This window comes from Gobius niger, assembly GCF_951799975.1.
Source record: "Gobius niger genome assembly, chromosome: 12".
In the NCBI taxonomy this organism is placed as follows: Eukaryota; Metazoa; Chordata; class Actinopteri; order Gobiiformes; family Gobiidae; genus Gobius; species Gobius niger.
Window position 1 is genome coordinate 2,853,056 of NC_136863.1, and position 12,665 is coordinate 2,865,720.

General features: G+C 45.0%; 3 protein-coding genes across 3 annotated transcripts in view; all 3 read left to right on the forward strand.

The window, feature by feature from the left end:
* The window catches only part of LOC306971884 (olfactory receptor 6N1-like), a gene marked incomplete at both ends in the record, with an annotated part of 125,952 nt that extends 118,704 nt beyond the window's left edge, over positions 1 to 7,248 (forward strand). The window contains one exon of the mRNA XM_079568324.1: positions 6,616 to 7,248. Within this exon, the coding sequence (XP_079424450.1) occupies positions 6,616 to 7,248 (633 nt within the window). The remainder of the gene's footprint in view (positions 1 to 6,615) is intronic.
* LOC306971901 (olfactory receptor 6N1-like) lies at positions 2,070 to 2,993 on the forward strand (the record flags this gene model as incomplete). Its single annotated transcript, XM_079568341.1, has 1 exon — positions 2,070 to 2,993. One exon carries the CDS (start codon positions 2,070 to 2,072, stop codon positions 2,991 to 2,993), a length of 924 nt encoding a protein of 307 aa, XP_079424467.1.
* A 3,375-nt stretch (positions 7,249 to 10,623) lies between the features above and the next one.
* LOC306971903 (olfactory receptor 6N1-like) lies at positions 10,624 to 11,547 on the forward strand (the record flags this gene model as incomplete). Its single annotated transcript, XM_079568343.1, has 1 exon — positions 10,624 to 11,547. One exon carries the CDS (start codon positions 10,624 to 10,626, stop codon positions 11,545 to 11,547), a length of 924 nt encoding a protein of 307 aa, XP_079424469.1.
* Between the last annotated feature and the right edge of the window lie 1,118 nt (positions 11,548 to 12,665).

Here is a 12,665-nt window from a genome sequence, read left to right on the forward strand (position 1 = left end):
ATTGGCCAACGGCTGATATTGGCCGATATCTCCCGTTTTTTTTGCGTTGGAAAGAGCTCAGTCAGAGCTTTAAAATTAGTGAACATCCAGCTCGAGTTTGAATTGTAGTAAATGTAATAAACGTCAAGTTGTGCAGTGTTTTATCTTCATCTTTCAGGACTGCATAACCAGTAGAATGTATTTTACTTTGTTCACATTTTATTCACCTTTTTCAGACTCCACACAGAAAGGCCCCGCTCCAATCTGGGATTACGCTTCTGTGCCGCCCAACTCACGGAGCATGTGTCGTTTACTTTTTAAAAATGAAATAACTGTTGATTTGTTTGTTTTTTCTCAATCACAAGATGGCCGCCACAGTTGCCAAGGTGACAGTTGCCATGACCCAGTCTAGTTCGGTTACGTCGCTGTGGGCTGGAGTCTGGCTCAGGTTTAAGTTCCCTCACATTCATCCTTGAGCCCGGTCTCTCAGGCTCAGCTCAGACCCTGGACTATAGAGACCGTTCTCCCGTCGTTTATCTGAAATCCCATCACTCGTTGTTCATTGTTCATGTTTTGACTTTTGCCGTATTTTACTCCTGATACTAAGATGAAATGTTAACTTGCTAAATGACTCTTCTCTAACTTCCACAGATTTGCAGAGTTGATGTTTCCAGACTTTGAAGACTTCCTCTTTGTGCAGTTTCTTTATTTCATGTCAATGCCTGGTTTAAAGTCAGACCAGTCCCAGTTACATCTTTGGGTCAGTCTTGGGCTTCAGTCGCTTTGGGTCCAGACTTAGACATCTAGTTTTTCTCTTCTCGGCCCAGAGTTAACCCTTCAGTGGAGAACACACCGGAGATCGACAGAATCTATCGAGAACAGATTTCAAATCAGTTTTGTGGAGCTACATTGTCTCTGACAGACAACAGAGGAGTTAGAACGGTGATTCCCAACCTTTTTTGCCTCGCAGAGACGTTTGTTTTGGCTCCGAGTTTCCCCAAGCGAAAGAATTCTGTCGATACTTCACATTGTGGTCAATTAAACTCAGATTATCTAGAATATAGAAGAGTGTTGAGCTCCCCTGGTTGGGAAACACTGCGTTAGAACATTAGTAGATTTTCTCATTGATGATTCTTTGCAAAAACAGTCGTGATCTGTCCATAAAGTTATATCATCCTCTGCTCCGTCTGAATTTGTGGCCTCAAATACTGGAAGTTCATGGACACGGCCTGTTGTTTATGGTCGAGCTGCAGTGGTAGAAAATAACAAAATACTTGATATATACTCTTATCTTTTACTTTCTTCTCCAATACATTTTCAAACGGCATCAAATGTTAAAATATCAACATATTTGTTGTAGCAGTGACGTGTGGGCGAATCTGAAGCATTTATTAAACAAGAATTCTGTGCTCCTTTTGAGCTGCGTTTTCGAGACTGTTTTAAATTGAATTGGGACAAAGCCGTGGAGTTTGCAGTTGTTTCCCCTATGATGTATTTTATGTTTTGCCTTATCTTTGATGTGAACTGGTTTATGTTTTATTCATGTGTTGGCCAGGTCACTCTTGTAAAAGCGATCGGGAATCTTTTTACTGGGTTAAACAAAGCTTCAATAATGAAAATAAATAAAAAGAAAGGCGGCTCTTTCGGTCTGTTTGACCTGGTTTAGGTGCAGTTTAGTTCTGGTTTGAGACAAAAATGTGGAAAAAAAATGCTGATTTAACTTTGTCCATAGTTGGACAAGTCTATGTTGAATACTTTTATTGTTGAAAGTGGATTTTATACTTAAAGTAAATTATTGCTTGACAGTACTTTTATTGAGGTCAAATACTTAGTTCTTCTTCCACAGATGAGCAGATCCTGGCTCAGTCCAGGAGAAAGGAAAGTCGTGCATTAACAGTAGACAAAGCCTCTCACATTGGATTGCAATGTGGAGGTGGATGAAGATCAAATTGCTGACCACTATTGTTTAAATTCAGTGGAACTAGTACAGGAACGTATGGTTGAAATGGTTTAGCAAAACAATATCATTCTGACGATATTCAAGACAATTTAAACGTATTGCAATTTTGTCTCCACACTGTGAACCTGCCATGAACTTCACCCCCGTCGCACACTTTGTCCTCGGGGCGTACCTGGACATCGGTTTGTTAAAGTACCCTGTGTTTGTGTTACTGCTGCTCTGGTACGCCGCCATCCTCGTGTCCAACCTGCTGCTGATCGCTGTCATCTGCCGGAGCCGCTCTCTCCACGAGCCCATGTTCGTGTTCGTGTGCGCTCTGTTCATTAACGAAGTGTACGGGAGCACGGCCATCTTCCCGATGCTCCTGTCGCAGATCCTTCATGAGGAGCACGTGATTACGAGGACCGCTTGTCTTCTGCAGATATTCTGCCTGTATTCCTATGGAGGAACTGAGTTGAACATGCTCACCCTGATGTCGTACGACCGTTACCTGGCCATCTGCCGCCCCCTGCAGTACAACTCCAGCATGACGCCCACTAAGATGGCGGCTCTGTTGGCTCTGGCCTGGGGCCACTCCCTCCTCATGAACTTGTTTATCACCTACGGTCTGACAGGGCGTCTAAGTCTGTGCAGAAACATCATTGACAAAGTCTACTGTGATAACTTCTTGGTGGTGAGGCTGAGTTGCTCCGACACGACGGCCAACAATATCTTTGGACTGGTTAACATGCTCTGCAGATTGCTGTTTGTAATCGCTCTCATCCTGTACTCGTACGGCCGGATCCTGCGCGTGTGTCTGCGCAGCTCGAAGCGTGCGAGGCAGACGGCGCTCGGTACCTGTGTGCCTCACATTCTGTCCTTCCTTAACTTTTCCTGCGCAGCGCTGTTTGAGATGATGCAGAGCCGGTTTGACATGAGTGCTTTGTCCACCCTGTTACGTGTGTTTCTGTCCCTGTATTGGCTCACCGTGCAGCCCCTGGCCAGCCCCATGATCTACGGACTCAAAATGACCAAGATACGCCTCGTTGCCTGGGCGCTGCTCAGCAGGAAGTGAATCTTTACTGCCACAGCACCTTTTTACCGTCTAAAAAAACAGAATCATAAGTCAGACTTTAAGTTACATTGTACGAAATGTGCCTCACAAATAAACATGATTTGTACTTTTGGGAAAACCGTGTTTGAATAATTTTGTCTGAATGATTATTATCTTATTATATGCATCAAAAGGCTCTAACGGCTCGTCTCCAGTTTTCACAGAAAACACTGCAGGGTTCTGAAAAGTGTTGTTAGATTTGAGGAATGAAAATGATATTTATTAACCTTGAACAGTGTGGGGTGGTTTGGAGCCAAGTGTGATGCGGCCTGGCTGAGGATCAGCACCTCCAAATCCGAGGCCATGGTTCTCTACTGGAAAAGAGTGGCTTCAGGTCGGTGGAGATTCCTTGCCTCAAGTGGAGGAGTTCAAGTATCTCGGGTCGTGTTCACGAGTGAGGGACGGATGGAGCGTGAGATCGACAGACGGATCAGTGCGGTCGCTGTATTCGATCCTCCGCAGGGTGGTTGGGCGCACCCTTCAAGATAGGGTGAGGAGTTCAGTTACCCAGACTGCTGCCTCTGCGACCAGGCTCCGGATAAAGCGGAAGAAAATGAATGGATAGAACCTTTAACAGCCCAAAAAAAAATAAAAATATATATATATATATATATATATATGCAGGTGCTACTAAGGAAATCGACCCGTGGCTTTAATCTGGTGTGGTGTGTTTACTTGCATGAGTTTTAAAGACGTAGTGAGCATATCAACTGGTTCACTCTGTGGGCCAGATCTTGTGGCGGCGCAGGCTCTTTGCGGATTATTTTCCGAGTGGCGGTGCTAAATGTGCCATTCGCCTCCGCCACCTGTGAGGGGGCGTCACAAGAGGAGGCGACTGCACTGATGGAAACACGGCTGACATTCACTTCCTCGTTTACATTGCTCTCTCTTGCGTTCTTTCTTAAGCCTTAGGCTCTCACAGGTCAAACTAAAAACATTATTTACCCCATCGTGAGCTAAACCATGTTCACGTCTCCAGAGAAAAAGAGCGACAGCGTCCGCTGTGGTGCGGATCGCCCGCGCTTGGCGTGAACGCGAAGCAAAACAAAAGCACATGTTCACCCCACACAACCACTGTCCTGGACGCGGAGTCGATCTGGTTGGAGGAAAATGTGTGTCTCCACCCACTTAAATGCGCTAAGTCTGGAGTGGCAAGATCACAAAGTGCTGCTACTGAGGCAAAATGTCGCGCTATCGTCTGCGTTTTGAGACACAAGATCGGGCCCTAAGTGTTCAAATGTTGCCCATGTCTAAAATCATTGTTACTTATGTAACGAAGGTTCTATGACTTCTGGATGAGCACCAGAGCATGGTGCTTGGATATTTGCCTGTGCATAACACAGAGGTTAGCACCCACTGTGGTAAACCCTGATCTACAGCAGCCACTTTAAGAAAGTCTCCTGGTATCGGTTAATATCTGATATCGGCAGAAGCTCGACTGCGATACTGGTATCAGTTTTTGAAGCAGAAGAATCGGGGCATCTTTAGTCGTGAACGTAACCTACAACATGGCCGCCACATTCACCACAGTTGCCATGGTGACAACTGCCATGGCCTTGTTCAATTCGGTTACGCCTCTTTGGGCTGGAGTCCGGTTCAGGTTTAAAATCCCTCACACGTTTCCCTGAACCCAGTCTCTCAGGCTCAGCTCAGACCCTGGACTCTAGAGACTGTTCTCCCGTCGTTTATCTGAAATCCCATCACTCGTTATTCATGTTTTGTCGTTTGCTTCAGTTACTGTATGATGTCGACTGACAGTATTTTACTAAGATGAAATGTTACATTGTTTTTGGTGCTGTTGTGGTTTGGTGTTGCCTTGTATTTCCTCTTTAACTCACTCCTCTTCTCTAACTTTCACAGATTTGCAGAGTTGATGTTTCCATACTTTAAAGACTTTCTCTTTGTGCAGTTTCTTTATTTCATGTCAATGCCTGGTTTAAAGTCAGACCAGTCCCAGTTACATCTTTGGGTCAGTCTTGGGCTTCAGTCGCTTTGGGTCCCGACTTAGACCTCTAGTTTTTCTCTACTCGGCCCAGAGTTAACCCTTCAGTGGAGAACACACCGGAGATCGACAGAATCTATCGAGAGAACAGATTTCAAATCAGTTTTGTGGAGCTACATAGTCTCTGACAGACAACAGAGGAGTTAGAACGGTGATTCCCAACCTTTTTTGCCTCGCAGAGACGTTCGTTTTGGCTCCGAGTTTCCCATGCGAAAGAATTCTGTCAATACTTCACATCGTGGTCAATTAAACTCAGATTATCTAGAATATAGAAGAGTGTTGAGCTCCCCTGGTTGGGAAACACTGCGTTAGAACATTAGTAGATTTTCTCATTGATGATTCTTTGCAAAAACAGTCGTGATCTGTCCATAAAGTTATATCATCCTCTGCTCCGTCTGAATTTGTGGCCTCAAATACTGGAAGTTCATGGACACGGCCTGTTGTTTATGGTCGAGCTGCAGTGGTAGAAAATAACAAAATACTTCATATATACTCTTATCTTTTACTTTCTTCTCCAATACATTTTCAAACGGCATCAAATGTTAAAATATCAACATATTTGTTGTAGCAGTGACATGTGGGCGAATCTGAAGCATTTATTAAACAAGAATTCTGTGCTCCTTTTGAGCTGCGTTTTCGAGACTCTTTTAAATTGAATTGGGACAAAGCCGTGGAGTTTGCAGTTGTTTCCCCTATGATGTATTTTATGTTTTGCCTTATCTTTGATGTGAACTGGTTTATGTTTTATTCATGTGTTGGTCAGGTCACTCTTGTAAAAGCGATCGGGAATCTTTTTACTGGGTTAAACAAAGCTTCAATAATGAAAATTAATAAAAAGAAAGGCGGCTCTTTCGGTCTGTTTGACCTGGTTTAGGTGCAGTTTAGTTCTGGTTTGAGACAAAAATGTGAAAAAAAAAATGCTGATTTAACTTTGTCCATAGTTGGACAAGTCTATGTTGAATACTTTTATTGTTGAAAGTGGATTTTATACTTAAAGTAAATTATTGCTTGACAGTACTTTCATTGAGGTCATATACTTAGTTCTTCTTCCACAGATGAGCAGATCCTGGCTCAGTCCAGTAGAAAGGAAAGTCGTGCATTAACAGTAGACAAAGCCTCTCACATTGGATTGCAATGATGAAGATCAAATTGCTGACCACTATTGTTTAAATTCAGTGGAACTAGTACAGGAACGTATGGTTGAAATGGTTTAGCAAAACAATATCATTCTGACGATATTCAAGACAATTTAAACGTATTGCAATTTTGTCTCCACACTGTGAACCTGCCATGAACTTCACCCCCGTCACACACTTTGTCCTCGGGGCGTACCTGGACATCGGTTTGTTAAAGTACCCTGTGTTTGTGTTACTGCTGCTCTGGTACGCCGCCATCCTCGCGTCCAACCTGCTGCTGATCGCCGTCATCTGCCGGAGCCGCTCTCTCCACGAGCCCATGTTCGTGTTCGTGTGCGCTCTGTTCGTTAACGAAGTGTACGGGAGCACGGCCATCTTCCCGATGCTCCTGTCGCAGATCCTTCGTGAGGAGCACGTGATTACGAGGGCCGCTTGTCTTCTGCAGATATTCTGCCTGTATTCCTATGGAGGAACTGAGTTGAACATGCTCACCCTGATGTCGTACGACCGTTACCTGGCCATCTGCCGCCCCCTGCAGTACAACTCCAGCATGACGCCCACTAAGATGGCGGCTCTGTTGGCTCTGGCCTGGGGCCACTCCCTCCTCATGAACTTGATTATTATCTACGGCCTGACAGGGCGTCTAAGTCTGTGCAGAAACATCATTGACAAAGTGTACTGTGATAACTTCTTGGTGGTGAGGCTGAGCTGCTCCGACACGACGGCCAACAACATCTTTGGACTGGTCAACATGCTCTGCAGATTGCTGTTTGTAATCGCTCTCATCCTGTACTCGTACGGCCGGATCCTGCGCGTGTGTCTGCGCAGCTCGAAGAGCGCGAGGCAGACGGCGCTCGGTACCTGTGTGCCTCATCTTCTGTCCTTCCTGAACTTTTCCTGCGCAGCGCTGTTTGAGATGATGCAGAGCCGGTTTGACATGAGCGCTTTGTCCACCCTGTTACGTGTGTTTCTGTCCCTGTATTGGCTCACCGTGCAGCCGCTGGCCAGCCCCATGATCTACGGACTCAAAATGACCAAGATACGCCTCGTTGCCCGGGCGCTGCTCAGCAGGAAGTGAATCTTTACTGCCACAGCACCTTTTTACCATCTAAAAAAACAGAATCATAAGTCAGACTTTAAGTTACATTGTACGAAATGTGCCTCACAAATAAACATGCTTTGTACTTTTGGGAAAACAGTGTTTGAATAATTTTGTCTGAATGATTATTATCTTATTATATGCATCAAAAGGCTCTAAAGGCTCGTCTCCAGTTTTCACAGAAAACACTGCAGGGTTCTGAAAAGTGTTGTAAGGTTTGAGGAATGAAAATGATATTTATTAACCTTGAACAGTGTGGGGTGGTTTGGAGCCAAGTGTGATGCGGCCTGGCTGAGGATCAGCACCTCCAAATCCGAGGCCATGGTTCTCTACTGGAAAAGAGTGGCTTCAGGTCGGTGGAGATTCCTTGCCTCAAGTGTAGGAGTTCAAGTATCTCGGGTCGTGTTCACGAGTGAGGGACGGATGGAGCGTGAGATCGACAGACGGATCAGTGCGGTCGCTGTATTCGATCCTTCGCAGGGTGGTTGGGCGCACCCTTCAAGATAGGGTGAGGAGTTCAGTTACCCAAACTGCTGCCTCTGCGACCAGGCTCCGGATAAAGCGGAAGAAAATGAATGGATAGAACCTTTAACAGCCCAAAAAAAAAAAAAAAAAAAAAAATATATATATATATATATATATATATATATATATATATATATGCAGGTGCTACTAAGGAAATCGACCCGTGGCTTTAATCTGGTGTGGTGTGTTTACTTGCATGAGTTTTAAAGACGTAGTGAGCATATCGACTGGTTCACTCTGTGGGCCAGATCTTGTGGCGGCGCAGGCTCTTTGCGGATTATTTTTCAAATGGCGGCGCTAAATGTGCCATTGGCCTCCGCCACCTGTGAGGGGGCGTCACAAGAGGAGGTGACTGCACTGATGGAAACACGGCTGACATTCACTTCCTCGTTTACATTGCTCTCTCTTGCGTTCTTTCTTAAGCCTTAGGCTCTCACAGGTCAAACTAAAAACTTTATTTACCCCATCGTGAGCTAAACCATGTTCACGTCTCCAGAGAAAAAGAGCGACAGCGTCCGCTGTGGTGCGGATCGGCCGGCGCTTGGCGTGAACGCGAAGCAAAACAAACGCACATGTTCACCCCACACAACCACACAACCACTGTCCTGGACAGGGAGTCGATCTGGTTGGAGGAAAATGTGTGTCTCCACCCACTTAAATGCGCTAAGTCTGGAGTGGCAAGATCACAAAGTGCTGCTACTGAGGCAAAATGTCACGCTATCGTCTGCGTTTTGAGACACAAGATCGGGCCCTAAGTGTTCAAATGTTGCCCATGTCTAAAATCATGGTTACTTATGTAACGAAGGTTCTATGAATTCTGGATGAGCACCAGAGCATGGTGCTTGGATATTTGCCTGTGCATAACACAGAGGTTAGCACCCACTGTGGTAAACCCTGATCTACAGCAGCCACTTTAAGAAAGTCTCCTGGTATCGGTTAATATCTGATATCGTCAGAAGCTCAAGACTGCGATACTGGTATCAGTTTTTGAAGCAGAAGAATCGGGCCATCTTTAGTCGTGAACGTAACCTACAACATGGCCGCCACATTCACCACAGTTGCCATGGTGACAACTGCCATGGCCTTGTTCAATTCGGTTACGCCTCTGTGGGCTGGAGTCCGGTTCAGGTTTAAAATCCCTCACACGTTTCCCCGAACCCAGTCTCTCAGGCTCAGCTCAGACCCTGGACTCTAGAGACTGTTCTCTAGTCGTTTATCTGAAATCCCATCACTCGTTATTCATGTTTTGTCGTTTGCTTCAGTTACTGTATAATGTTGACTGACAGTATTTTACTAAGATGAAATGTTACATTGTTTTTGGTGCTGTTGTGGTTTGGTGTTGCTTTGTATTTCCTCTTTAACTCACTCCTCTTCTCTAACTTCCACAGATTTGCAGAGTTGATGTTTCCAGACTTTAAAGACTTTCTCTTTGTGCAGTTTCTTTATTTCATGTCAATGCCTGGTTTAAAGTCAGACCAGTCCCAGTTACATCTTTGGGTCAGTCTTGGGCTTCAGTCGCTTTGGGTCCCGACTTAGACCTCTAGTTTTTCTCTACTCGGCCCAGAGTTAACCCTTCAGTGGAGAACACACCGGAGATCGACAGAATCTATCGAGAGAACAGATTTCAAATCCGTTTTGTGGAGCTACATTGTCTCTGACAGACAACAGAGGAGTTAGAGCGGTGATTCCCAACCTTTTTTGCCTCGCAGAGACGTTTGTTTTGGCTCCGAGTTTCCCCAAGCGAAAGAATTCTGTCGATACTTCACATTGTGGTCAATTAAACTCAGATTATTCTAGAATATAGAAGAGTGTTGAGCTCCCCTGGTTGGGAAACACTGCGTTTGAACATTAGTAGATTTTCTCGTTGATGATTCTTTGCAAAAACAGTCGTGATCTGTCCATAAAGTTATATCATCCTCTGCTCCGTCTGAATTTGTGGCCTCAAATACTGGAAGTTCATGGACACGGCCTGTTGTTTATGGTCGAGCTGCAGTGGTAGAAAATAACAAAATACTTCATATATACTCTTAACTTTTACTTTCTTCTCCAATACATTTTCAAACGGCATCAAATGTTAAAATATCAACATATTTGTTGTAGCAGTGACGTGTGGGCGAATCTGAAGCATTTATTAAACAAGAATTCTGTGCTCCTTTTGAGCTGCGTTTTCGGGACTCTTTTAAATTGAATTGGGACAAAGCCGTGGAGTTTGCAGTTGTTTCCCCTATGATGTATTTTATGTTTTGCCTTATCTTTGATGTGAACTGGTTTATGTTTTATTCATGTGTTGGCCAGGTCACTCTTGTAAAAGCGATCGGGAATCTTTTTACTGGGTTAAACAAAGCTTAAATAATGAAAATAAATAAAAAGAAAGGCAGCTCTTTCGGTCTGTTTGACCTGGTTTAGGTGCAGTTTAGTTCTGGTTTGAGACAAAAATGTGAAAAAAAATGCTGATTTAACTTTGTCCATAGTTGGACAAGTCTATGTTGAATACTTTTATTGTCGAAAGTGGATTTTATACTTAAAGTAAATTATTGCTTGACAGTACTTTTATTGAGGTCAAATACTTAGTTCTTCTTCCACAGATGAGCAGATTCTGGCTCAGTCCAGTAGAAAGGAAAGTCGTGCATTAACAGTAGACAAAGCCTCTCACATTGGATTGCAATGTGGAGGTGGATGAAGATCAAATTGCTGACCACTATTGTTTAAATTCAGTGGAACTAGTACAGGAACGTATGGTTGAAATGGTTTAGCAACACAATATCATTCTGACGATATTCAAGACAATTTAAACGTATTGCAATTTTGTCTCCACACTGTGAACCTGCCATGAACTTCACCCCCGTCACACACTTTGTTCTCGGGGCGTACCTGGACATCGGTTTGTTAAAGTACCCTGTGTTTGTGTTACTGCTGCTCTGGTACGCCGCCATCCTCGTGTCCAACCTGCTGCTGATCGCCGTCATCTGCCGGAGCCGCTCTCTCCACGAGCCCATGTTCGTGTTCGTGTGCGCTCTGTTCATTAACGAAGTGTACGGGAGCACGGCCATCTTCCCGATGCTCCTGTCGCAGATCCTTCATGAGGAGCACGTGATTACGAGGGCCGCTTGCTTCCTGCAGATATTCTGTGTGTATTCCTACGGATCAATTGAGTTGAACATGCTCACCCTGATGTCGTATGACCGTTACCTGGCCATCTGCCGCCCCCTGCAGTACAACTCCAGCATGACGCCCACTAAGATGGCGGCTCTGTTGGCTCTGGCCTGGGGCCACTCCCTCCTCATGAACTTGATTATCACCTACGGCCTGACAGGGCGTCTAAGTCTGTGCAGAAACATCATTGACAAAGTGTACTGTGATAACTTCTTGGTGGTGAGGCTGAGCTGCTCCGACACGACGGCCAACAACATCTTTGGACTGGTCAACGTGCTCTGCAGATTGCTGTTTGTAATCGGTCTCATCCTGTACTCGTACGGCCGGATCCTGCGCGTGTGTCTGCGCAACTCGAAGCGTGCGAGGCAGACGGCGCTCGGTACCTGTGTGCCTCATCTTCTGTCCATCCTGAACTTTGCCTTTGGAGCGCTGTTTGAGATGATGCAGAGCCGGTTTGACATGAGCGCTGTGGCCACCCTGTTACGTGTGTTTCTATCCCTGTATTGGCTCACCGTGCAGCCGCTGGCCAACCCCATGATCTACGGACTCAAAATGACCAAGATCCGCCTCGTTGTCCGGGCGCTGCTCAGCAGGAAGTGAATCTTTTTACCATCTAAAAAAAAGTTTTGTAGGGAGTGCGCATGCTCAGCCCGTTCTTCCACTTTTCCGCACCAGCGTCTCGTTGAAGGAAAAACACCATATTTGGGTGAAAGCATCAGGAAGTGAATCTTTTTACCTTCTTAAAAAAAACGAATCATAAGTTGGAGTTTAAGTTACATTGTCAAAAATGTGCTTCAAAAATAAACACATTTTGTCTGAATTATTATTTTTATTATATGCCTCAGTCTTTCTAAAGGCTCATCTTCTGTTTTCACAGCAGGGTTCTGAATGTGCTGTAAGTTATACAAGGAATTAATATTAATATGAATTAAAGCCGCTCGCGGCGATAAAGGCCCTCGCCCCTTGCGCACTCCCCCCCTTGCGACCATCCCCACTCTCTCACCCAAAGATCTCTGGCCATTTTCACGGAGGATGGGCGGGCCACTTACAAGCCACTTAAAAGGCATTTTTGGCGATAGCGGCTGCGTGTGCACACCATCAGGTCCAGCTGGGAAATGGGATTGGGCCGGATTGGGCCCGTTCCAATCCGACAAAGTCTGTGAAAGATATGAGTCATTGAAATTTGCCTTGTCATGACCACGCCCAATAATAGAAAAAAAAATTGAAATTATCATTATTAGCAACATAGGTTTGGGACATTTTGGCCAAAATTGGAGACTTTCCATTGAAAACTCAGGGATCAGGGGCCAGAAGTTCAAGAGGTACGATTTTGAAGGTTTGAGGTTCGGGCCAAGATGGCCGACTTCCTGTAGCATTTAGGGCGGGGTCATAATTTCATGTTTTACATGTCCTGACGTGGTCTATGTCCCTGGCCAATGTCAATTTTGTACAAGGATTTTTTTTGCAACTGGGCTCTCATTGACTCAATGTAAACTGCCTGTTTGAGGGGGCGCCACTGAGCCTTCTTTTATTATTTTCTCTCGCGGACCCCCCCCCAAAATTAGAGCTCGCGGAGCACTACTGTCTGACCCCTGTTACTTGTGCATCGGTTCACGTTTGCTACATGAATTCTTGCGTCTTCGTCCCCCGTTATTGATTTTCTTTAGTCACTGCATGTCCGTTGCTCGGGCCTAATTAATATGAATAATGTTTATTAA